The 24,234-nt window shown below is 35.8% G+C and overlaps 1 protein-coding gene across 1 annotated transcript; it reads left to right on the top strand.

Annotated features, from left to right (window-relative positions):
* Positions 1-947: 947 nt before the first annotated feature.
* On the top strand, positions 948-20,422 carry LOC129258408 (organic cation transporter protein-like). The gene is made up of 11 exons (XM_054896687.2): positions 948-1,230; positions 9,050-9,322; positions 10,107-10,210; positions 10,563-10,717; positions 11,960-12,128; positions 13,179-13,317; positions 14,400-14,491; positions 15,914-16,128; positions 16,629-16,737; positions 17,091-17,300; positions 18,469-20,422. The coding sequence occupies exons 1-11, from the start codon at positions 1,078-1,080 to the stop codon at positions 18,662-18,664; spliced, it is 1,815 nt and encodes a 604-aa protein (XP_054752662.1). The 5' UTR covers positions 948-1,077; the 3' UTR covers positions 18,665-20,422.
* The last annotated feature ends 3,812 nt before the right edge of the window (positions 20,423-24,234 follow it).

Here is a 24,234-nt window from a genome sequence, read left to right as displayed (position 1 = left end):
GAATGCATTACGCATTCTTGGTAACTAGGTGTGCACTTTTCTTTTAGAAAATATTGAAAATTTGCTATGTGTATTTTGTTATTCAATTCCTTGCCAGATAAACCCTTTTGGCACACCTACCTCCAGAGATACATGTAGGAGGCAACTGCATGTCCCCTCCATGCGCGGCGACTTGTAACATTGTTGGTCCTTCTAAGGGAGGAGGGGAGGGGGTTGGTGGACGGGGCAGACGATCCTCTCCCATAGGCCGCTATATACAAAAAAAATAAAAAATCAAAATACGAGGGTGGGGCACATCCTATCCGCAGGGTCACAGTCCATAGTCATCATTCTTCTCGTTCAAGCGTCAGCGTCATAACCAAAGTCAGAAAGTAGCTTCAAATTACTTTGGCAGACTTATGTCCTTCCTATTTTGGGTGAATGTTCATGCGCATAGTTGTGAAAGAAATACTCACATGTATAACCAACAGAACCTAACACCAAAATAACACGTATATAACAAAATAACAATAATAGTACGACAATACGCCAGACGGTGGCCTGTACTTATAGAGAAGAAGAAGAAGAAGGACACATTCGTTGTAATTTTGTCAACAATTATACAAGGACCCCGTGTTCCAAAGAGTTTCAAATAATTGATCCGATCAACCTTAATTGTTAGGAAATCCTCTAATTTCGTACTTTTTTCTACAGGGAATTCGCTCAATGTCCTATGAATAAACAAAAAAGAAGCACACAAAACGTTGCACGTATGAATAAACAGCAAAATTTTCTTGAAAATATTTTGAAAAACATACATTTTAGATGTCGGATTTGCTCGTTTCCGGAGTTGTGGTTGGTCGGACCAATCACAAATATATGTAAGCCCAGCATGCCCAGGGTAGTAAAAACAAATCAAATCCGGCCTCTTTTAAAAAGGGTTTAAACCAGGAAAAAATATGAACTTTGCTACTGAAAGATAGTGATGCAGGCAGAAGCTTGCTAGATCGAAGCCCATCAGGTTCTTTCTTTTAAAAAACAATACTTTAATCAAAATCAAAATTTTTATTCGCCTGTTACCAAACCCATCCATTAATCATGGTTCGTTTGGACGATATTTTGGTGGACATTGGTCAGTTTGGGTCTTTTCAGAAGAGGGTTTTTGCCATCTTATGTCTGATTGTTTTCACTTCCTCGTGGCAGTCAATGATTACCGTTTTCCTTGCAGGAACATCGGACCACTGGTGCGCGGTGAGTTACTGATGGTACTTGTGATGATGACTGTGGTCGTGATGTTGGGGCGGTCTGCTGCTGCTGTTGCTACTTGTTGAAGGAGAATGAAACCTTTAGAACAAGATAGCTTGTGTGAAAACAGAAAAATCAAAGAAACAGATCAACGAAAGTTTGATAAAAATCGGACAAATAATGAGAAAGTTATGAGCATTTGAATATTGCGATCACTAATGCCATGGAGATCCTCAATTGGCAATGCGACAAAGATGTGTTATATCACCTGTGAACAACTCTCCCCATTACTTTAGTATCTATTTCACGTAAACTGCCTCTTTTTTCATATCTATCAGTAGAGCATATATTCTTTCTATAGGAGGGCATGTAATACAGATTTTTAAAGAATACATCATGGATAAAGAGTTTGTATCACCATAAGAAAAAGCAAAAAGAGACATTTTGGGGGCATTTTATAGTCCATCAAAGGGAAAGTTGTTCACATGTGACATCACACATCCTTGTGGCATTGCCAATGGGAGGATCTCCATAGCATTAGTGATTGCTATATTCAAATGCTCATAACTTTCTCATTATTTGTCCGATTTTTCTCAAACTTTCTTTGTTCTTATTCTTTGATTTTTCTGTTTCGACACAAGGCCACTTGTTCCAAGGGTTTCATTCCCCTTTAATGAAAATGATGACAAAGGCGATAACGGAGACCAATGACGGGCATGACCGGGGTCATAATGGAAGTATGATGATGAGGGTGGTGATGTGATTATGATGATGACGACGACGACGATGGAGATGATGATCTGATGACGACGGCAATGATAATGACGCTGTTGTTCATGACGAAGATGATGATGTTGTTGATGATGACGATGATGTTGATGATGTTGTTGATGATGATGATGACGATGATGATGATGCTACTGCTGTTGTTGCTGATTATGAAGAAGAAAAAGACATGTCACTGGGAAGCGGTGGTGCTAGGGGTGCTGAAGCTCCCGCTATTACAACATAGGCAGTACCCACTGGAAAGTAGGTAGTTATATGCTAAAATATAGGAATTTGACCCAAATTACCCAAATTTTTGAGCAAAACCCCCTTTTATAATTTTGTTTGAATGTCAATTGTTTACTGACCAAAATCACCTTCGTTTTTGGAACAAAATGATTTTTTTTGCTTGTCAATTTTTTTCCCGAATCTGCACCTCCACTTCAAAAATCGTTCCCTTGGTCGTATTATCTTATTGAAAAAGACATGATTATATTTTTAGGTCGTCTCCCCCCTCCAATCATAATAACCTGGTTTCCCCTATCAAAAGATTCCGATGTACCTAAGCTGTACGTGTGCGTACCGATATGTACCCACACTTGCCATGAATTACAATTACACAGTCCATCACGTCTAAAGAAGTGAGTTTTTATTGACTTTAACTGTACATGATTTGTGAATTTTCATGATGTAAATTTTATCAAAATATCCAATTCAGCCACCTTTGATCATTTTGACTCCTTACCGCACTGAAATACAAGTTCAATATAAACATCAATAAAATCCTCGCAAACATACTCCATCAATTGATGTGTCATAAATCGATTAATTTGCACTTCTTACTTCTGTATATTGATCGTATTATTGCAATATTTCCTTCTTCATATAGACACAATTAGATTGCAAGCATTCAAAGATCAGATACAGGTATCAATATTTATTATGTAGTTTCCATTATTGCCGAATAGTGGCATAAATATTAAGCACACATACATCTTTTGCCGAAGAACTTCTTATAGAAGACTTTTTTTATGAGTTCATATATTTGCATTTTTGTGCAAGATTGGCTGCACAATCATAGAGATAATAATGCAGCGAATAATAGGTTAGTTATGACATGATATTTTCCCTTCTAATTTCGATCGCCAGATGAATATTTTAAAGATATTCTGTACTGACAACCCTTCGTTTATAAATGTTCTACCATATTAACATTCTATTTTATCGAGGATGAGACGGGGTGGTGCAAAAAGTTCCATGACATTTGCTCCTGCGACAATTGCTCCACTGCAAATTCCACACATTAATGGAATTACCAACTTCAACCCTGGATTTAACACTATACTCTATCTTAAACTTCACACTAAACCTAACGTAACACCATATTGCAACCCTAACCTTCACTCTCAAAATGTTTGGCAACATACTGTCCACACAAATATTGGTTTAAAAAATAATTACCCAACTCTGGGTAGTTTTCAACCAATACTGTGTATATAGTTTCACACAAAGCACACATTATTGGTTTAAAACTACCCATAATTGGATATAGTTTTAACCAATTGTTGTGTGGACAGTATATGTTGCCAACATTTTTAAGATTTTGTATCTTAGACGAAATAAAGTCAAGAGCAATTGTCGCCGGAGAAAATGTCGTGTCACCGGTGCCATCTGGTATGAATCCGTGTATTTCGAATTGTTTTCATAATGTTCGAATGACCCCAACACTTGAAAGTGCATCGTAGTACATGCGGAAAGAGTTTGTTTTAATGACAACTTCGATTATCATCAGGAAACAAAGACCTCAAAACAACATGATGTCGATTAAGAAAACGAAATGTCAGCTACAGATTTGATAGCAGCCACTCGAATGTCAGATCTTAAACCCCCGTCACACTAGAGGCGGAATGACCCGGAATGCCGTCGGATTGAAAATTCTTGGTACATTCCTGGATATTCGAAGCGCATTCTAAAAATTCTTAGTGCATTCCAGACATTCGGGTCCATTCTTGTGACCGGCCCGAATGTTTTGCTCATGTTCAAAACTTTCGAAGTGGAGAAATATCGAACGACATTCGAAGTGCATTCTGACTGCTCTCTGACTGCAATCTAAATATTCTTGCTGCATTCTAACAGCATTCTTAATATTCTTCCTGTGTTCCGACTGTATTCGAACTGCATTCGACAGTCAAAACACCCGGAATGTGCAAGAATCATTAGAGGCGGGATCAAAGGACGTTCTAAGTATTCGAACGACATTTTTGCAAAAGTAGTGAAAATTTCAAATTCCCTCCCGAATGTGGCACGAATTTTGAAAGTTCTTCATTCCGGCTGGTTCTGCCCGATTCCTGCTGATTCCGAATAAGTGTGACGGGGGTATTAGTAGCTTGTAACCATTGTAGTACTTTATGATCTTTTATTCAACGGGAGCCGGGTAAATATGGCCACATCTTGATAAACCGTTACTGTGTTTTTAAAATCGGAGGAACTCCAGTACAAAACAATGATAAAGGCTTTCAATAGTTTACCTTCATTGCCTTCTACCCGATACGAAAAAATAAAAACATGAGTTATCTTACTTTTTTTCAAGAAAAGAACAGAATGGGCAAAGTTTATTAATATAATTTTCTGTCGAATACCACCGAAGATTATGATTTTATGTTGTGATTTGCCAAGCACGGATCACCTGCAACTTTTATAATCGTTTTTTAAGTTGCATATAATAATAAAAACGATGATGATGATAATATATAATAATGATAATAATAATAATAATAGTAGTAATAGTAGTAGTAATAATAATGATGATAATAATAATAATGATATGCAACATTTATAAAGCGCTTAATGCAAATGTTGTTTCTAAGCGCTGTATGCTATTACTCCGGCTTTAGCACGGTTATCCTGATCAGGTACTTAAGTATTCAAGTATTCAAGGAATCCCTTTTTATCAGGTACACGTTTATTCATTTATTAAGTTTATTTATTTATTCAAAACAAAAAACATCACATCATAATCAAAATAGATATACATACAACGTAAATGAGTACATAAACATACATCAATTAGATTATAGCATAGACGAATTGGTTTTAGGACCCCTTTAAAAGCAAAGCTTGTGAGTATAGGGCCCTGGATATTAACATAAAACATAGGATATACTAATCTACAAGATACAAAAGGAGAGAAAAAAATATATATAATAAGGTTAAGATGCTACAAATAGAATGGAAAACTATTACAAACACACAAATATACAAACACAACCACAACCACATCCACCCACATATGCACATACTAAACATAAATTCTGAGTAGGTCATCAACTTAAATGCAAATACATCAACTCAAAATACATATTGAAGGAAAATAATCATAATCTGTCAAGAAAGAAAGTTTTGGATAATCTTTTGAACATGAAAAGAGTTTTACTATTTTTTATATTAACAGGTAAATTGTTCCACTCTTTAATACATGATAAATGAAAGGAGGTCAGAGTGACATTTGTTCTCGCAAATGGCTGACGAAATAGATCCTTTTGACGTGTATTATAATTATGTATTTGTGAATTCTGAAGAAATAATTTTTTAAGGTACATTCTTGAGGCATTGATTGTAGTTTGAACATGAACAATGCACAATTGAACGACACAAGTTCACTTTCAGACGAAGAAATAACGGAGTACTTGGATGTCTATAATTAGAATTTGTTATAAGTCGTATTGCCCTTTTCTGCAATACTCTCAATTTATCAAGATAAGACTTGAAAGTGTTTCCCCAGTCAACATTACAATATGTCAGATAGGTAGAACAACACTATTGTATATTGTTATTAGTATCATTTCAGGTAAAATTGATTTTAACCTATAAACAACACCTACACTGCGAGACACCTTTGTGCAGACAGCATCTAGATGATTTTTCCAGGATAGGTGCTCATCGATATATAACCCAAGAAACAAAATATTTGCACTTGGTTCAACATCATGACCCCCTTCATGAAGACAGGTTATACGCACTGGGTAGAGAGTGGCAAATATAGATAAACGCCTTGCCAAAAAACGCTAGTGCTGCGATGGGATTTGAACCCTGGACCTGATAAATGATATTGTCTTTCCATTTTGTGTTGGGAGAAAAAAAAATCCTCAGTCATGCACCATTACTAATCACAAATAATGCGGTAAATGTATATTATAAAGCAGAACTGATATTGGTTTCATATAATGGTTTATTGAATGGGTAGGCATCAATGAATTTCCGTCAAATATCTAGGAGTTATCTTTTTTAACATACCATCCTTTTATCCCTAAAATGATATATTTCCAACGCCATTGCAACAAGAAACCCAAGAAACAAAATATTTGCACTTGGTTCAACATCATGACCCCCTTTATGAAGACAGGTTATACGCCCTGGGTAGAGAGTGGCAAATATAGATAAACGCCTTGCCAAAGAACGCTAGTGCTGCTATGGGATTTGAACCCTGGACCTGATAAATGATACTGTCTTTCCATTTTGTGTTGGGAGAAAAAAAATCCTCAGTCATGCACCCTTACTAATCACAAATAATGCGGTAAATGTATATTATAAAGCAGAACTGATATTGATTTCATATAATGGTTTATTAAATGGGTAGGCATCAATGAATCTCCGTCAAATATCTAGGAGTTATCTTTGTTAACATACCATCCTTTTATCTCTAAAATTCATTGTTCACCCATTTTGTCCATTGTCTGGAGCGGATGAAAACGGATGGAGCCACCCCGAAATTTTGCTCGTCCGCTGTATCCGTTATGAATACGTTTTGTATCCGTCGGCCAGTACAATTACGGATGCAGAGATGATGTAAAACGGAAAAGAATAATAATAATAATAGCTGGATTTATAAAGCGCTTTTTGCCAGAGGATACAAAGCGCTGCTATTATTACCCCGGCTTTAGCTCGAGCTACCATCACCGGCGCTCAGTGCATTCAAGGAATTATTTCTGCCGGGTACCCATTCACCTAACCTGGGACGAGTGCAGCACAGTGTGGATGAATTTCTTGCTGAAGGAAAACACGCCATGGCTACGATTCGAACCCACGACCCTATGTTTCAAAGGCAAGAGTCAGAACCACTAGACCACGACGCACCCACAATCTTGCCATCCGTTGGAAAACGTTATTGTATCCGCCTAAAGCCCCTTTCACAATTGACGTACGACCACTTGCGACCTTTTGGTCGTGCGACAGGCTGCAACAGGCATCAATCGCCAGTCATCTCATAATATCGCACATAGGCTTTCACAGTTGCAACAGCTGTCGTACAACAAAAACAACCAGTAAAACCCGTTGCACGAGTAAGTCGATTATGATCCTATTGTGCTCGTGCGATCACATGCGAGTGTTGCACGAGGGATTGCGAGGGGAACGGTCGCACACAACGGTAGTGCAATGTTGTAAGCCGTTGCGATCGGTCTTGCAACAGTCTTATGGCACATCATATTATCGCACCCAGTCGCAAGACAGGTCTCTGTACATGTAGGTCGCTAGCACATGTGCAAGTGTTGTACGACCTCCAGTCGAGTAAATGCGACTACTTAGTTGTGCCACCTCTCGCACCAAGTCGTGCAACGTTGAACAACACTCCTACGATGATCGCCCGACCGATGGTACGACCCCGGATACGAGCTGATGCGAGTGAATCGGTCGTATTTGATCGCGTTCGGATTTTGAACATGTTCAAAGTTCAGATGTGACCAGTCACGACCACCTCGAGTTCGTGCGACCGTCTACAACGACTGCGAGTGCTCGCAAGTCACCAAGAGATCGATCGTGCAACAGCAGAAAAAAACTGTTGCAGGCGGTCGTAAACTGGTCGGATGTCAATTGTGAAAGGGGCTGTACGGTCGCATACATGCGAATGCAACGGTAGTGGAATGTTGTAAGCCGTAATTTCGATCGGTCTTGCAACAGTCTTATATTATCGCAACCAGTCGCAAGACTGGTCTCTGTAGGTATCTAGCGCATGTGCAAGTGTTGTACGACCTCCAGTCGACTAAATGCGACTATACGTAGTTGTGTCACCTCTCGCACCAAGTCGTACAACGTTGAACAACACTCACACGATGATCGTCCGACCGATGGTACGACCTGATGCGAGTAAACCAATCGTATTTGATCGCGTTTGGATTTTGAACATGTTCAGATTCAGATGCGACCAGTCACGACCACCTCCGACCACCTCAAATTCGTGCGTTCGTCTACAACCACTGCGAGTGCTCGCAAGACACCAAGAGATCGATCGTGCAACAACAAGAAAAATCTGTTGCAGGCGGTCGTAAACAGGTCGTACGTCAATTGTGAAAGGGGCTTTAAAGGCCTGGTCCCAGTGGCCGACGGATACAAAGCGTATTTATAACGGATACAGCGGACAAGCAAAATTTCGGGGTGGCTCCATCCGTTTTCATCCGCTCCAGACAATGAACAAGATGGGCGAACAATGAAATCACAGTGGACAGATGCTCCATGGATAAAGACCATATGAGACACGTATGCAAAGAGTACATAACGGATACATTACGTTTTCCAACGGATGGCAAGATTCTGTTCCGTTATACATCATCTCTGCATCCGTAAGTGCAGTGGGACAAGGCCTTTAGAAACAAGTTTCAGTTGCGATTCAATATTGTGTGACTATGACGTGATTCGTCACTTGGTCTACGACCTCTTCGTTTTCTTTCTCATCGGTCTCATCCCCTAAAAGTTTCTCAGATTTTAATTAATATCCTCGTTCGATTTTATCTTTCTATTCAAATAAATTTGTGTGAACTCCCAATTAATAAAGAATAATTGAAATATTAGCTTTTGTAATAACTGCTTTTCAACCAACCCGGTCAGATAATGTGCACAATACTACATAATGTTCACTTTTAAAGGCTAGAGAAAATAAAATGGTGCAATATTTCTTAAAATGGGCCCTCTTATTTTTTATTTGATGATTTTCTTTACATCATTTTGTTGGTGCTTTTCTTACCTACATGTAGCTCCGTCGAAAATTAACCGTTATATTCTTAACCAGGTGCCACAATGGAACGACTTCGACTGCAGCGCCGCCGGACTCAGCGACAAATCGTGCATGCTCGCTATGAAGAACGCCAGCATACCCGTCAACTATACGACCGACAACGAACTCGTGTACGCGCAGTGCGTGAAATACAACGTGTCTGGTGTGGCGTTTGATCCAAGCGTCGATCCATTCAATGACCACAGCTGGCCGACATCTCAAGTCATCGAATGCGACGACGGATGGGTGTACGACAGAAGTCAATACAAATCGTCCATTGTCACTGATGTAAGTTTATGTATATAAAAACGATCATGGGTGACGCGAGGATTGTTTCTCTTCTTCTTTCTATGAAGATATAGGCCCGCATTCTGAAGTCGGGTTTAACTTAGACCGTGGTCTAAATCTGTGCTAAAATTATGAGAAGCCAAAAGTGCCAAAATTTGTATTAAGTTGTATGTTTCTTATGTTTACTGTGCTCTTTACTGATTCATCGATGGTGAAGACAATCATTTATTTATACTTCCTAGACAATTATGAATGATTTGGGAGCAAAATGAGATGAAATATAATATCTCTACTGTTAGTGATTTATGTAACAATTGACTATCCATACTTAAACCACAACTTTAAACCTGAGTTTAAGTTAAAACCGACTTCAGAATACTGGCCATAGGGTTGTGACACAGTGTTTGGTTAACAATACGTTGAGAACTGAAAAAGGCCGAACAAAGCAATAAAGCATTATAAGATGAATAACATTTTTAGCATTACATTCGGATTTTTTTTCTGAAGAAACACGAACCGCATATGATTTGCCGAGTAAGCGACCATTTCTAATAGTTATCATAAAAAAATCACTGAATTTTATTTTGTCACGAAGATGATACTCTCACTCCAATTAGAATCAATTATTGTCATTTTATTTATTTATTTGTCGTTGTACTAATACTTAAAACTTAACAATAAAATACTTAAATATCACATTGTAACAATAAATTCTACACCCAAATAATTTACCCCCCCCCCTCTCTCTCTCTAATTTCCATTCATTATTTTGTTGTGTCCACAGTATGACCTGGTGTGTGACAATGGAGATCTCTTTCAAGTATCTCAATCCGTTTTCTACGCCGGATATTTAGCCGGTTCGATTATCAACGGTTCACTGGCCGACGTGTAAGCTGACCGTTTTTTTGTTAAGTGTCTAATGTCTATTACCCATAATTTACATCATAAAATACAATCAGATAAGGTATTTTCATTTACTCATGTTTGCAATGATTTTCTTTATTGCATGGGTTTATGGTTCATCCATTATTTCATTTTTCTGGGTAAAATAAACCAGGTTCGCAACAAATACAATGATGATTATGAAGATGATTGTGATAATAATAGTGATAATAATGACGATGGTGATGGTGATGATGATAATTTAATAATAATTAGTTTTAAGAAAGGCTTGATTCGTTTGTTTACTTTAAAAAATATAACTTTTATCAATTGCATGTTTTGTTACTTTTGTACAAAGCGTGGGACGATGGTGGACGTTAATGGTACTAATGGTTGTTCGGCTTGTTGTCGGTGTTGCTTTGGCATTCTCACCAAACTGGTGGGTATTCACTGTTCTCCGGTTCTTCCAGGGGTATGCTGCCATCTCCATCTACATTATCTCTTTCATCGTTGGTAAGATATATAGAATTCCTTCAAGACGCCTGGTATTTTTCTCTCCTCAACCCACTCTTCTCTTTTCCCTTCGTTCTCTCTCTCCCCTCCCCTCTCTTCCATCCCGGCATATCAGGGGTGGGGCTATATGTGTCCTGGACTATAGTTTCATTGTTCGCAATAAGGTAAAAGCGAGGGGGTGGGTGGGAGATTGAGGGAAGATTGATAATTTTATTTATTTATTTATATATTCATATTCCACAGATCATCAACGTACATTTCATAATAAATCATTTTACAATGAAAAGATGCACAAACTGCATAACACATGCAGGGTTGAAACGTACCAATGAAAGGAAAAAGAAGTGGAGGGGTCTACTGAAAAGCAAAGCTTGTAAGATGTAGACCCCTATCAAAATTTTATACAAGGGTAATATCATATAAGTAGAGTAAAAATAATATGAAAAAAGTCTATAAATTTATATAGACATAAACTCTGTGACACGAATGTATATACACTATATACAAAATTAAATATTGACTTTAAAATAATCAACACTACCTTGGATACGTATGAAGTTCACAAAATATTTGATTGAATCAGTAAGAATTAAGAAGAATTTTTTTGATGCGTAATTTTAAATCGGTTCAGATTAGCAGCCTCTTTTATTACTCTGTCCGGAGAATTACACAATTTTGGTCCAGACCTGTGAAAAGATAAAAGGGTGATGTAGAAAGAAAGCTAAAAACCCTCAATCAACTATCAATTTTCCGCATTTTATTGTTCGAAATAGAATTCAGAAAGGTTTGATATCAATTTATTAAATATAAGAAAATAATCTAACGACTTACTTTTCGCACCTGTCCCGGGGTATCTTGCGAACCAATTATTATTAAAAACAATCGCGTCCCACGCACCTTATTTCCCACAAAATACGCCACAAATCATGCTTATCCCATCTAAACAGTTTATTTTACTAGATCTATTCTTGTTCATTATTGTGAGTCTCTCGGTGGATGTCTGTTTACCAATATTGATTATTCTACCATTGTACATATTTAATCTAAGAAAGGGATGGGTCCAAACATTGCACCTTGCGGTACACCTCGACTGTGATTCAACCCTTGAACGAAACCTAATCTCTGCTATGCCGCCATAACGATTGATGATAAAATGTTATTTTTTTTTATCACAAAGTGTTCTTCTTTAAGTCGTTACAATTTTCTCATTATGTTTCCCCTCTTATAATTGGTTCTTTCTAGGAACTGAGTTCGTCGGGCCATCGAAACGTAACGTCACTGGTATAATGTTCGTAGTACCTTTTGCTATTGGCTACGTGCTTCTTGCGGGAATTGCGTACTTTGTGCGATACTGGAGAACCTTAGAGCTAATTTGCGCTTCGCCAGCACTTATCTACATAGTCATGATGTTGTAAGTGTGTTTAAATACACATGACTATTTTATCACGTTTTTAACTACTTTGATAGTGTTATTATTTGGATTTTATAAGGTCGCTAACTTCTGAGGATACACACATAAAATAACAAAATATAAACAAACCATTGGATTTTTTTCTGTCATTTTCTTCTTTGGCCTACATACAAATGCCAGATTCATAGATATTATTTCAGACCTTTTGATTACTGAAACTTTGCATTATTTAACTAATTGACAAATAGATTACCTTAATATTTCAGACTAGCTTACTGTTTGATTACCTTTTTCCATTTCCATAAAATCAGATGTCAAATAGAAATTGTCGGATAAAAAAAATCAACATAATTATACAGGGTCCATTTTAGAGGTAATATGATTTTTTTTTATTCATTTGGGGTCCTCCTATAAAGAGTGGATAAAAATAAATGGTTGAAAAACACAAACATGACAAAAGGGTTCATTTCAACTTAATGTAATTTTTCCATGTTCTCATAGTTCATACCAAACCCGGTGGCCAAAATCTTTGTTTTATTGCTTAGAAAAATAAAGCACATCTCTTACCAATTCATTCACAGAAAGGAATGGTTGAAATCGATGAAGTATGACATGGATCCAATACGCATGTTTAAAATTTGCGAACGACTGTCATAATTGATATATCTATGGAGCTATATCTGTTTGGTCCTTGAGCAACTTTAGAGGTGTGCAACTTTACACCTTCCAGGCAAGAAAAGAAAGGAGCTAAATTGCAGGGAGTTGCTAAATAAGCAAAACCCAACATGTTTCGTTATGTGCAGATTTAGATAATTGCTTAATTATTTTCCTGAAAAGATTTCCTCCGTATCTCTCTGTCTTAATTGGACACATACTATAGTAAGGTTTGAATTATATCAGAGGTGGTTGATTTTTAACTCTTTAGTTATAAATGATATTTTCTCAAAATAAGACTGGAGAAGCTACAAATTAAGCTAATTATCGGACCTCACTCGTAGATCGCGTAGTTGCTAACGATGATTAATTTTTTTTTTTACTCTTCCTTGTCAGCTTTCTTCCAGAATCTGTGCGTTGGCAAATATCGGTGGGAAGGTACGATAAAGCAGAAAAGACCCTGGCAAAAATCGCAGACTCCAACAACAAATCTCTGTCAGGTCCGATCTTCAGCAATGAATTCAAGAAAGAACAAGTAAGCATGTCGTCAAAGGGTAACTACACCCATGCAACAAGTTGGTTTTAATAAGATCCGAACAAAAATGTAGAAAAAAATCATGCAGCTTTTATAAAATCCATCAAAGAATTAGGGAGTTACGATTTTTTAAGTTTTATTCGAGCAGCTCCCCCATTATGTGATATCAATTCCATAAATTGGATTTGGCTCCTCAAAAATCACATTTATTATTATTATTGTTATTATAAATTACATCCGTTTGATGCAGCATGATGAATAGATTTTTTTTTTTTTTTTACAGAAGGCAGTATGAAATAAATAATCTGATGATGTAAGCCCCGTACAAATGAGATCACTTTCATTTTTAAAAAGAAAATGACATTTTTCAAATTCTATAACATACAACATAATAGGGAGCTGCTCGTCTGTGACGTCACAAAAGCAAATCTTTATGAATTCGTAGCTCCGTTTAATATTTTTTTCTGTAAAGGGCACGTGTGAAACATTACATAACTTCTTGCCATTGATTTAAACTGACGTATGTGCACAGAGCCAATCAGAACAAGGATTTCCCTAGCTAAAGCAATGAGCATGCTGGTCCAGTGGATTTATCGCGGGACTTTGAAACAGATGGTCGTGGGTTCAAATCCCAGCCATGTCGTAATTCAGCTACAAGTTGATCCACATTATGCTGTACCCAACCCATGCAGGTGCTGTGAATGTGTACCCGACAAGATTGCTTTACACAGCGCTGGGAAAGGCAACTCGGGCTAAAGCCGGTGTAATGATAATATTGCTCCTCGGAATAGATTATTTTTATAAAGGTGGCGCTATACAGATGCCTATTGTAATTAATATTCAGTGGATTAGGTTGACTTTATATTTTTTTTCATGAAACGCTCCACATGCTACAATTCACGATAAAAAAAATCAACTAAAATTTAACTCAAAAGATTTCATCGAAATTGGATGCAAAATACCTTTCATGGTCGAATTAGGCACTCTCTAATGCTCTCAAAGAACATTCTTAAGTTCATCGTATACCTGGTTGTAAAATAAACTCCACATTTTGCTTAATTTGTTTTTCTTTAATTATGTAGGAAGTTGCACCGAAGGAAAGAAGAGCCACAGGAATAGATTTATTCCGATATCCTAGAATGAGACTAAGAACCATCAACCTTATTTTCAACTGGTATGTCATGATCCTACTACTTTGAGTAAGAGTAGATTTATTCCGATATCCTAGAATGAGACTAAGAACCATCAACCTTATTTTCAACTGGTATGTCATGATCCTACTACTTTGAGTAAGAGTAGTAGGTCCATGGTCACAGTGAGAGCCTTATCCTTCCTAACAATACCCGTTCTTGGCATTATGACACTCGATGACAAAATCGTAATATTGTTCTGTATGTGTTCCCTTGTATGCCTCGGAATACACTGAGCGAGTAAAAAAAAAATAACAATTTGATATCATTTTACGTATTCTGAAGTCAGGTTTAACTCAGACCACGGTCTAAGTCTGTGCTAATATTATGGGGGAGCCAAAAAAATTATATTGTATATTTCTTATGTTTACTATTTTGTATTCATAACAAAGAATAATGAACAACGTACTTTAGTTGTCATTTCCAGACAATTATGAACAATGAGTTAATAAAATGGATGCCCCAATTGGCTATCCATAGTTAAACAACAACTGTAAAACCAGGGTTTAATTTAAACCTAAGTTTAGAATACTGGCCAAAGTGTTCACGCTTGGATGACCAGTTAGGCGTTTCATAAAGATGTTGGTAAGGTTACGCTCTACTGTAATCACAATTGGTACGTGGTCCTTTGTGCTAAGACAGTCACATGAATATATAATTTGTTCAACTGTTCGTAACTTAAGGATAGCTTTCATCTGGAGTTATTTTTTTTTCTTTGATGTAAAATTGATTTTGTGTCAAAGTAATGTATGATTGCAATTTAGGGAACAGTTTCATGAACGAGGTCAATTGAGGGCGTCAAATATGGCTAACGGAGGAAATTTCTAAATAATCATAAACGAGCGAAGCGAATTACGGGGCAGCAAATGTTACTTAAGGAAATTCTACTTGTATGATTGATTGTACTATGATATTTTAAAAGCAATTAAATACCCTTTTCCTTTCACGTCCTTTTTTATTATTTTTTTTCTCAGTTGCGAACCTTTTTTTTTATGATACCACATAAAATGTCAAAGTATCAAAGTATTTTGGCGAAAAAGGTGTATCCCTATAAGGTAAATGTGTATTCATGTCCAGTTTTGTTCCTAATGTACACTTTTAATGTTTAATGTTTATAAATCATTACTGCTGCATGTTTAGTTATTGTTGTTGGTTTGTTAATGAAGTTTTATAATTACATTTATCGTCATGACCTTTATCATTAATAGTAGTGGATACCAAATGTAGAATTAGCAATATCAATAATATCAAGTATCAGGGATTTTAAAGAAAGAATTGGCAACATGAAATGTTTACCGTGGCTTTTAATGTTGCTTTTCAGTTATTCCCTTCCTATTTATTCATTATGATGGTAAGTGTTATTGTATACGTCGGTCTATTAAAGTTTATCTCTATCTATTCATTAGGATGGTGAATGCTATGGTTTACCACGGTCTATCATTAAATACTTCTAACCTCGGTGTCAACGACTACGTCGCTTTCGCAGTCTCAGGAGCCGTCGAGGTACCGGCATACTTAATCTCCGTGTTCGCCATCGAGATCAAGGTCATCGGTCGGAAGATAAGCCTCAGCATATGCTTGTTGGTAGGCGGTGTCGCCTGCCTCTGTACAACTTTCATACGTAAGTGTTTGCTTATTATTGCAATATCAATACACCATTTGCCCCTGGCCCCTAAATTGCCCTTATAGGAACAAAAAGCGTCCGGAATTTTCACCCCTTTTGATTTGACACCGGGCTAGGCATTGAAGTGGCCCCATTTTTAACATGTGATATCCGACTTTTACTTTACCTTTTTTTTTTTTTTTAATTATTATTATTATTATTATTATTATTATTATTATTTTTTTTTTTTTTGGGGGGGGGGGGTGTTGTACCGCTAATTTGCCCCCCCCCCGAAAGTGGCGCTTTTACGCACATCCCACTTATCTTCCTTTTTTGTCGACTTATTTAAGGCCTGGTGTTTTTTTTTAACATTTTTAGTACTTTCTATCTTTTTTTTCAGAAGTGATAATATGCCCTATAGAATATGCCCTATGATAAAAACATGCTCATCACTTCACGCCTCTCTTAATGAGTTTCAAATTTGCATCTTTTCCTCTTTCTATTAATAATATCGATAGCACCTGGGGCAGCACTCACATCCGTTGCCATGATTGGTAAATTTGGAATTTCAGCGTCATTTGCGATCCTGTATCTCTATACTGCGGAACTCTACCCAACCAACATTAGGTATACCTTTTCAAAATCATGTTAAGCCACGATATTTCGAGATTATTTGTGTGTGTGTGTGTGTGACACAAATCGAAAATTAATGCAGGCAAATAAATTATTAAGTTATCAAGGACCAAGTTCCGACATCAGCAAGTTGATTGCAATATAATTATTGGAAATCTAAATGATACAATATCAAATAAAAACAAAATCGTATGTTGAACAAACAAATACATTTTCAGGTAGTTACCTCCAAACTCCCTTGAATACGATGTTGTTTTTTATCCGCAACAAAATTTGTACGCAGTAACGATTCAAAATTTTTGTACATATTTTTAAAAACTTAAAAAAAAAATCTTTGTGGACAACAGGAGTGCGGCTATGGGTATGTGCTCGATGTTTTCACGCATCTCTGGTATACTGGCGCCACTCATACTCACACTGGCAAGGATTTGGACTCCACTTCCACTGGTCATCTACGGATCTGTCTCGGTCATTGCCGGTCTCCTCACCCTCTTCCTCCCCGAAACGTTGGGGCAGAAACTTCCCGAGACCATCGAAGAAGGCGAAAATTTTGGGATGTACGTAAACACTCTCCTTGCCCATCTGAACTCCCTTCTTTCTCTACAGTGGATTTGTATGGTGGCCCTGAAGGGACATCACAAATGGACCAAATCGCGAATATTCACGACGTCGCCAATTTCGTCATGAATTTGTTGCGGTACGTGCATAAATGGAACTCTTGACCCCCTTGTTTGAGGACCTGTTTATCGAGACTGATTTCCGATCAAGCGCAAAGATAGACAATATTGTTTGATTCTTTGAATGACGAAGGCTTTGAGGTTTCATTCACTAACCTGTTTTTGGCTAAAAGACGTTTCCTGAAGATAAAGAATCCATATATTAATGGATTCAGTCCATGTGATTTTACAGCTTAAATACGATCATAATGTTCTTGAAATTGGCGACGTCGTGAATTTCGTCGTGAATAATTCGTGACGAAATTGGCGACGAAATTGGCGACGTCGTGAATTTCGTCGGGAATATTCGCGATTTGGTCTATTTGTGATGTCCCTTCAGGGCCGCCACCATAGATTTGAGCACATAGTTTTGCGCAGAAATTCCACTAAATTTCTACACAAAACTAATTCTCGAATTCACTACAATATAATATGTGCATAAAACTTGCGATATAATTACAAGTTTAATTTGCGCACAGATAAACTGTGAATTGTGATATCTCATATAAGATTTCCTCTTAAAACAAAATGCAATGTGTGATATCATCACAAACTTAAATCATCTAACATGTCTAAGCACACTATCGATTTCTTAATGATAAGATGGCTTTGTGATAAACCTATCGAACATTTGTGATATCACAATTTCGATTCCTTCACACAAAAGTGGATGTTTGCGAATATCACGAGATTTGTAATAGGAAAATCACTTTTTTGTGATTTATAATGATAATAATAATAACAAATAGTAATAATAAAAATAGTAATAATAATAAACTGATTAATTATGGCAAAATTATGTGCATAATTATGTTCTTCTGCAATGTGAAAGCTTCTGAAATCCTTGGGAAAACAAAGATAGATATTCAGTGTAAGTTTGAACGTTTCTACTGATCATGCTGATGGAGAAGTTCGAATTGTTGGGGGTAAGTTATTCCATAATTTGCTCAATGATAATTTTTAGTTTTTTTTTTATTATGGCCATATACGCTTCTCCCCCCTTATACAGAAATTCTGACGAGGACAAATCCTCCTCTGGTAAGAACGGCATCTACATTCTCAATCAGGAGGGTAAAGAAGATAAGAAGGATAAAGAGGAGAAGGGTGTGTTCACAACTATGGATTACGATAATCCTTCATTTAATACCCAGGACGAGAAATATGACGGCAAAAGTGAGAGTAGCGTCCAAGTCGACCTGTCCTAAAAATTTAATCCCACAAACAAGAGATAAAAAAAATCAAACTTCACTGCAATTATTGTTCAATATTTGAATTCATAAAATGCTTGAAAACGAGCTAATAATTTTGGGCCACTATAATGTTACGTTTAGATAAGACATTTTATTCCGTCATAAAAGAAACCTTTTCAATATATCATACACATGTAAATGTACTCCTTGTATTCTAGAAAGCCCAGAGAAGGACTATATTTTCCTTGGTTTAAGCCAATACACTCTTAAAATGTTGAGCAATATACTGCATGTCCATCTGTGTTGGGTAAGTTATGTTGATAAATATATATATATTCTGGGCATTTATTATATTGAGCAAATTTATTACCCAATTATTAGTTTTTATTATCCAATTTTGGCAGATTTTAACATTTTCTGCCCAACTATCTTAAGCGTGTAGCCACCTATAATCAGGAGATTTCCTGTATATGATCCTATGCTAGTATAGGCTAATAAGAATGTTCGTCCGAATATTCTAAACTGGCATACAAGTTCACGTAATTTTTCTACCCATCAAGAATATCAACAAACAAAAAAAAAAGGCTATATGCGATCATGAAAGTTCAACTGTGCGTTTCAGCCAACTAAAAAAAATGTGTTGGGAGAAGATATTAAAAATCTCAACTTTTGATTTAAAAATTCAACACACAGAAAAAATTATATTGAAAGTTTTTGGGATTGCTGAAATTTTCAAAGTAAAACTGTAGTGTTTAAAAATCATAATTTCAAATAAAACTAATGTTGCGTATTTTTGTAAACCAAACATTTCGTATAACATATATGCTGTTAAATTTAAACTAGGTTTGACAATTCTTAATGTAACTAAAACAGTCAAATTTCTAAGTCTAATTTTAGATGATAAATCAACTTTTACTAATCATCGTTTACATGATTAATAGATATGCTCCCATTAATATTGTAAATATTTTCAATATAACTATAACTTTAATACACCGATACAATACTCGCTCTGCTAATAACTTTCATTACCCTAAAACAGCTTCAACCCTAATCTGGAATAATCTCAATGTATACCTTTTTTCATGTTCAACTGTTTCTTCGTTTAAATGCAAACTCAAAAAGATCATTATTTGTACCTGTGCCTAATTTGAACTCAAACTCACCTCATATGATGTTCGGGTGTGCTTTTGTGTGTGATGACGACGATGTTTCTGGGTGTGTGTGTGTGTGTGTGATTGTGCATATTTCGCCTTTTCCCCTCTTTATCTGATGTGTATTAATTACTTTGTTTTTTGGAGCCTTCTTATTTTCAAGTGTTAACTTTTTGTTGCCCTCCTTTTCTTGTAATGATATTTTTATATACGAATGTACAATTTGATGATGTTTCAATGATTGTCAAGAATAAATTGAAATTAAATTGAATTTGTAATTGAAATCCATGTACTTAACAATTTTCCTTGTCATACTCGCCAGGTGTGTGTTTTATAAAGCCGCTCGTAAAGTTCTGCAAGATTTAAAGCACGACTAGCATGACTAGAATATTCTTTAATGATCTTAACTAAAGCTTTCGTCATCATGATATTATTGTTATAATCATAATACACGAGGAATATGAAGTAACCCCCTTTGAATAGGTTTTGCACTATTTTTAATAGATCATTTAGTGAATTAGAATTAAAGAAATATATATATTTTTCGAGGATGTCGAAAAACATGGATAATAATACATCGACGTATGTCAATTTAATAAATTGCACTAAGTGGGGCTTTAACAATTGTTTTCTTTTTTTGTGTTGATTTAACGTCATGGCCGTGTGAAGAAAGGATTAACCATGAGAATGAAAGGCGAATATTATGTTATTAGATTATGAGAGAAATAGTGTCAGAGCTTGTAGAAAACAAAATAATAATTTGAGAAATATAAGATGAGAAAGAATGAATAAGCAAATGAACTATTTGTTTTTCGTGAATGGAGAACTATAAAGAAAGATATAATGAGGTTTTCAAGAAAATATATCAATAATTAACAGAATAATTAATATTTGAAGTCATGTATGATAAAAAAGGAGTTGTTAAAGTATATTTGAATAATTTTATCTTGGGTCGACGCTGGGGTGGCGGAACCGGGAAGGAAGGGTTGGTAGCCTCTCATACATGTACACAGAACTACAAAAACTGTCTAAACTGACAAATATAACTATAAATGATATTGAACAGTTTGTTATACTTACAGATCTGAAAAGGTTAATATACCTTGTAATTTCTGTATTGATTTTATAATATACGTACATTAACTCTGAATCATCTCTTTTTTTGTGAGACAGAAAATAGATACCAATACCAAAAATCATTCGGAAGGAGTGGTGGGGAGGGGCACCTGCATTGTTTGCACAGGCGTAAAAAATAACGCCTGTATATTCAATTCAATTATTATGTTTGCCCGGGCGTATTAATACTGCCTGTTTATTAATTCAATTCATTTTCATTCATATCAACTCTTATGTTTGCCCGGGCGTAATAATGCCTGTATATTCAATTCAATCTATTCAATTGTTATGTTTTCCGAGGCGTAATAACGCTTGTAAATTCAATTCAATTGTTATGTTTGCCCAGGCGTTATAACGCTTGTAAATTCAATTCATTTCAATTCAATTCAATTGTTATGTTTGCCCAAACGTTATAACGCTTGTAAATTCAATTCATTTCAATTTCATTTATTTATTTCTGATATTTTGACAGGGTAGCCCATTCACCAATAAGTAGTGGTCTTCCATGGGGCCCTGAATAACAATAAACATATTGACAAAATGCATAACGTATGTACAGAATGTTACGGCATTAAGATTCACATTAGGATTTGAATGTAAAACGAAACATTAACAAACTTAGCAGCAAACAAAATGCAGACGGGCACTTGTTTGACGTATAATCAAATATCAATAAATCAAATTAACTAAGAACGACATCTTGAAAATACTGATAATATACACCAAATCATCAAGGTCATGCTAACACAAAATACGCACAACAGTGGATGTTACGCAAGTTATTTATAAATAACAAGTTCTTTTAAACATTCTCCTAAATGAAATGACAGAAGGAGCTGTTCTAATTGAATTATCAAGCTTATTCCATTCAAATATTGAAGAAACAATTGGACTACACTTATAACAATCAGTGCGAAACTTGGGCACGCGTAAATATCCACTGTCTCTCTGTCTGGTATGATGTTCATGTACATCATTTGGATTGGTTAAGTTTACCTGAAGGTAAGAAGGTGCTAAATTATGAACACATTTATATATCATCAAAACGCGACTGAGCTCAAATCGTTTGTCTAGTGTCATCCATTTAAGACTTGAGAACAAATCAGCCGACGGTGTGTCGTATGTCTTGTTCAATATTATTCTTGCAGCCCTCTTCTGAATTTTTGCAGCTTAATTGTATGGGATTGAAATCTATTCGACCATACAGCAGAACAGTAATCAAATCTTGGCAACACTAAACTTTAAGGACTGCACAGGCAAAGAACTTTTCGCTCTCTTTATTATGCCAATACTTTTCTGAGTAAGTTTACATACATTTTCAATTTGTTTTGACCATTTCAGTTCTTCATCTATCAAAACTCCTAAGCATTTGGTGAATTGAACTCTATTTATCAAATCACCGTTTAACGAAATCGTGAAAGAATCTATTTTCCTGAGATTAGCACGAGAACCTATTATCATGACACAAGTTTTTTCAGTGTTGAGGACGAGCTGATTATCTTTAATCCATGCCATGACCTTGTTTAATGCAACAGTTAACATATATTGAAAATAAAAGGGGACCTAGAATAGACCCTTGTGGCACGCCTAATTTGATGATTGAAGGGTGCGATTTGGCTCCTTTGAATTGTGTCACTTGTTGTCGATCAAATAAATATGATTTGAAACAAGTGACAGTCCTATTACTACAACCAATGCAAGCTAATTTCTTCAAAAGCAGCTCATGGTCAACGGTATCAAAGGCCTTCCGAAGATCTATGAACGCAACTCCAGAAATTAAATTGTTATCAATGTTTAACGACCACTGATTTACAAGTTTTGCAAGGGCAGTAGTTGTTGAATGCATAGGCCGAAAACCAGATTGATTTGGGTGTAATAAATCATTCACGTCCAAGAATTCACTTAGCTGTTGGTGAACAGCCCTTTCTAAAATTTTACTCACGATTGGTAATATAGAAATGGGGCGGTAATTATTCAACGAAGACATCACCAGATTTAAATAATGGTACTACCCGAGCCCTTTTCCATTCACGAGGAACAACTCCAGTAGAAAGGGATTTGTTAATAATATCACAAAGGGACTCTGCGATAACATTTTCTGTCATCTTTAAAAGTTTGCAGCTGACATGATCTTCCCCAGTTGATTTATCTATACTCAGATTATCAATCTGTTTCAAAACAAAATCTCTAGTAATCAACTTTAGCTCAAATTGAGAGTGAATTGAACCAACATTTGTATCATCTTCTACTTGAACTCTCTGTTGAGACGTATCCCTTTGCAGGTCCTTAGTAATATTAGTAGCATTTGAAACGAAAAATTCATTAAATGCTTCAGCAATATTTGCATTGCCCGATACATCTGTTCCATCTACGTTTTTTTTTTTTTTTTGCCTCTATCAGAGGATTTATTCACATTCAAATCAGGGGTTACACAGTAAATCACATTCAAATCATAGGTTACACAATTAATCATAAATTATGAAACACAAGTATTTTTACAGAAATTACAAAATCATATTTAAGTTACATAGATTGTTCTTACATGAATTGTAGCAAGCCCTTGGGCAGTTCATCTTTTTCTTTGGTCTTTTTACTTGCAATGTTGTACATTTCTATCCGTTTTTTAATTTCTTTTATAAATACATGTGTCAAAACAAAACTTCTTTTTTTAGTTCCTGATTTGTTCCTATCCAAAATAACTTTATATATTGACCAAAATGCAATAGTTACAAAGAGATTGTTTTACTATCACTTTCAACTTTAAGCAAATGTTTGATGTTTACTTCCACTTCTACATTGTAAACTTCTCGCAAAATAATTTTGATATATTAAAAAAAGGATTTGTTTAGTTCACAGTCAATAAAAGCATGTATAATTCTTCTTCAACCTTGCATGTTGGACACAAATCGTCAGTTGCAAAATTCCATTTAAACAGGTTACTTCTTACTGGTAAGAGATTATATAATAACTTAAGATTGAACTCTCGTAATTTATTTTCTCTAACTTGAATAAGATTATTTTTAAATACATTTGCCCAATTTACATCAATATCAAGTTTGTTCTCCCAATGTAAACAGCATTTATTGGTGAAAGTATTTTTTGAGGGGAACAGTTTATATACAGTATTACTACTCAGATCACTGATGCATTTCAAACTTTTTCTAATCATTACCTGGGGAACAATAAAAACATGAGGCCGGATAGTGATGCCACTATTATCGCTCAAACCTTTTATCCATATTGCTGGTATTGCCTTTTTTAGTTTTGTGTAGTAAAAAATAACAGTATTCTTACTTCGTTTTATATCAATCTTTC

This window comes from Lytechinus pictus, chromosome 4, assembly GCF_037042905.1.
Source record: "Lytechinus pictus isolate F3 Inbred chromosome 4, Lp3.0, whole genome shotgun sequence".
Classification (NCBI taxonomy): domain Eukaryota; kingdom Metazoa; phylum Echinodermata; class Echinoidea; order Temnopleuroida; family Toxopneustidae; genus Lytechinus; species Lytechinus pictus.
This window is presented reverse-complemented; position numbering and strand designations above follow the sequence as displayed.

Excerpts from the sequence above, each read along its gene's own strand:
- LOC129258408 (XM_054896687.2), top strand. The coding sequence starts at position 1,078 with ATGGTTCGTTTGGACGATATTTTGGTGGACATTGGTCAGTTTGGGTCT. Across the intron at positions 10,718-11,959 it reads CATTATCTCTTTCATCGTTG|GAACTGAGTTCGTCGGGCCA; the intron begins GTAAGATATATA and ends GGTTCTTTCTAG. Across the intron at positions 16,738-17,090 it reads CTCTACCCAACCAACATTAG|GAGTGCGGCTATGGGTATGT; the intron begins GTATACCTTTTC and ends TGTGGACAACAG.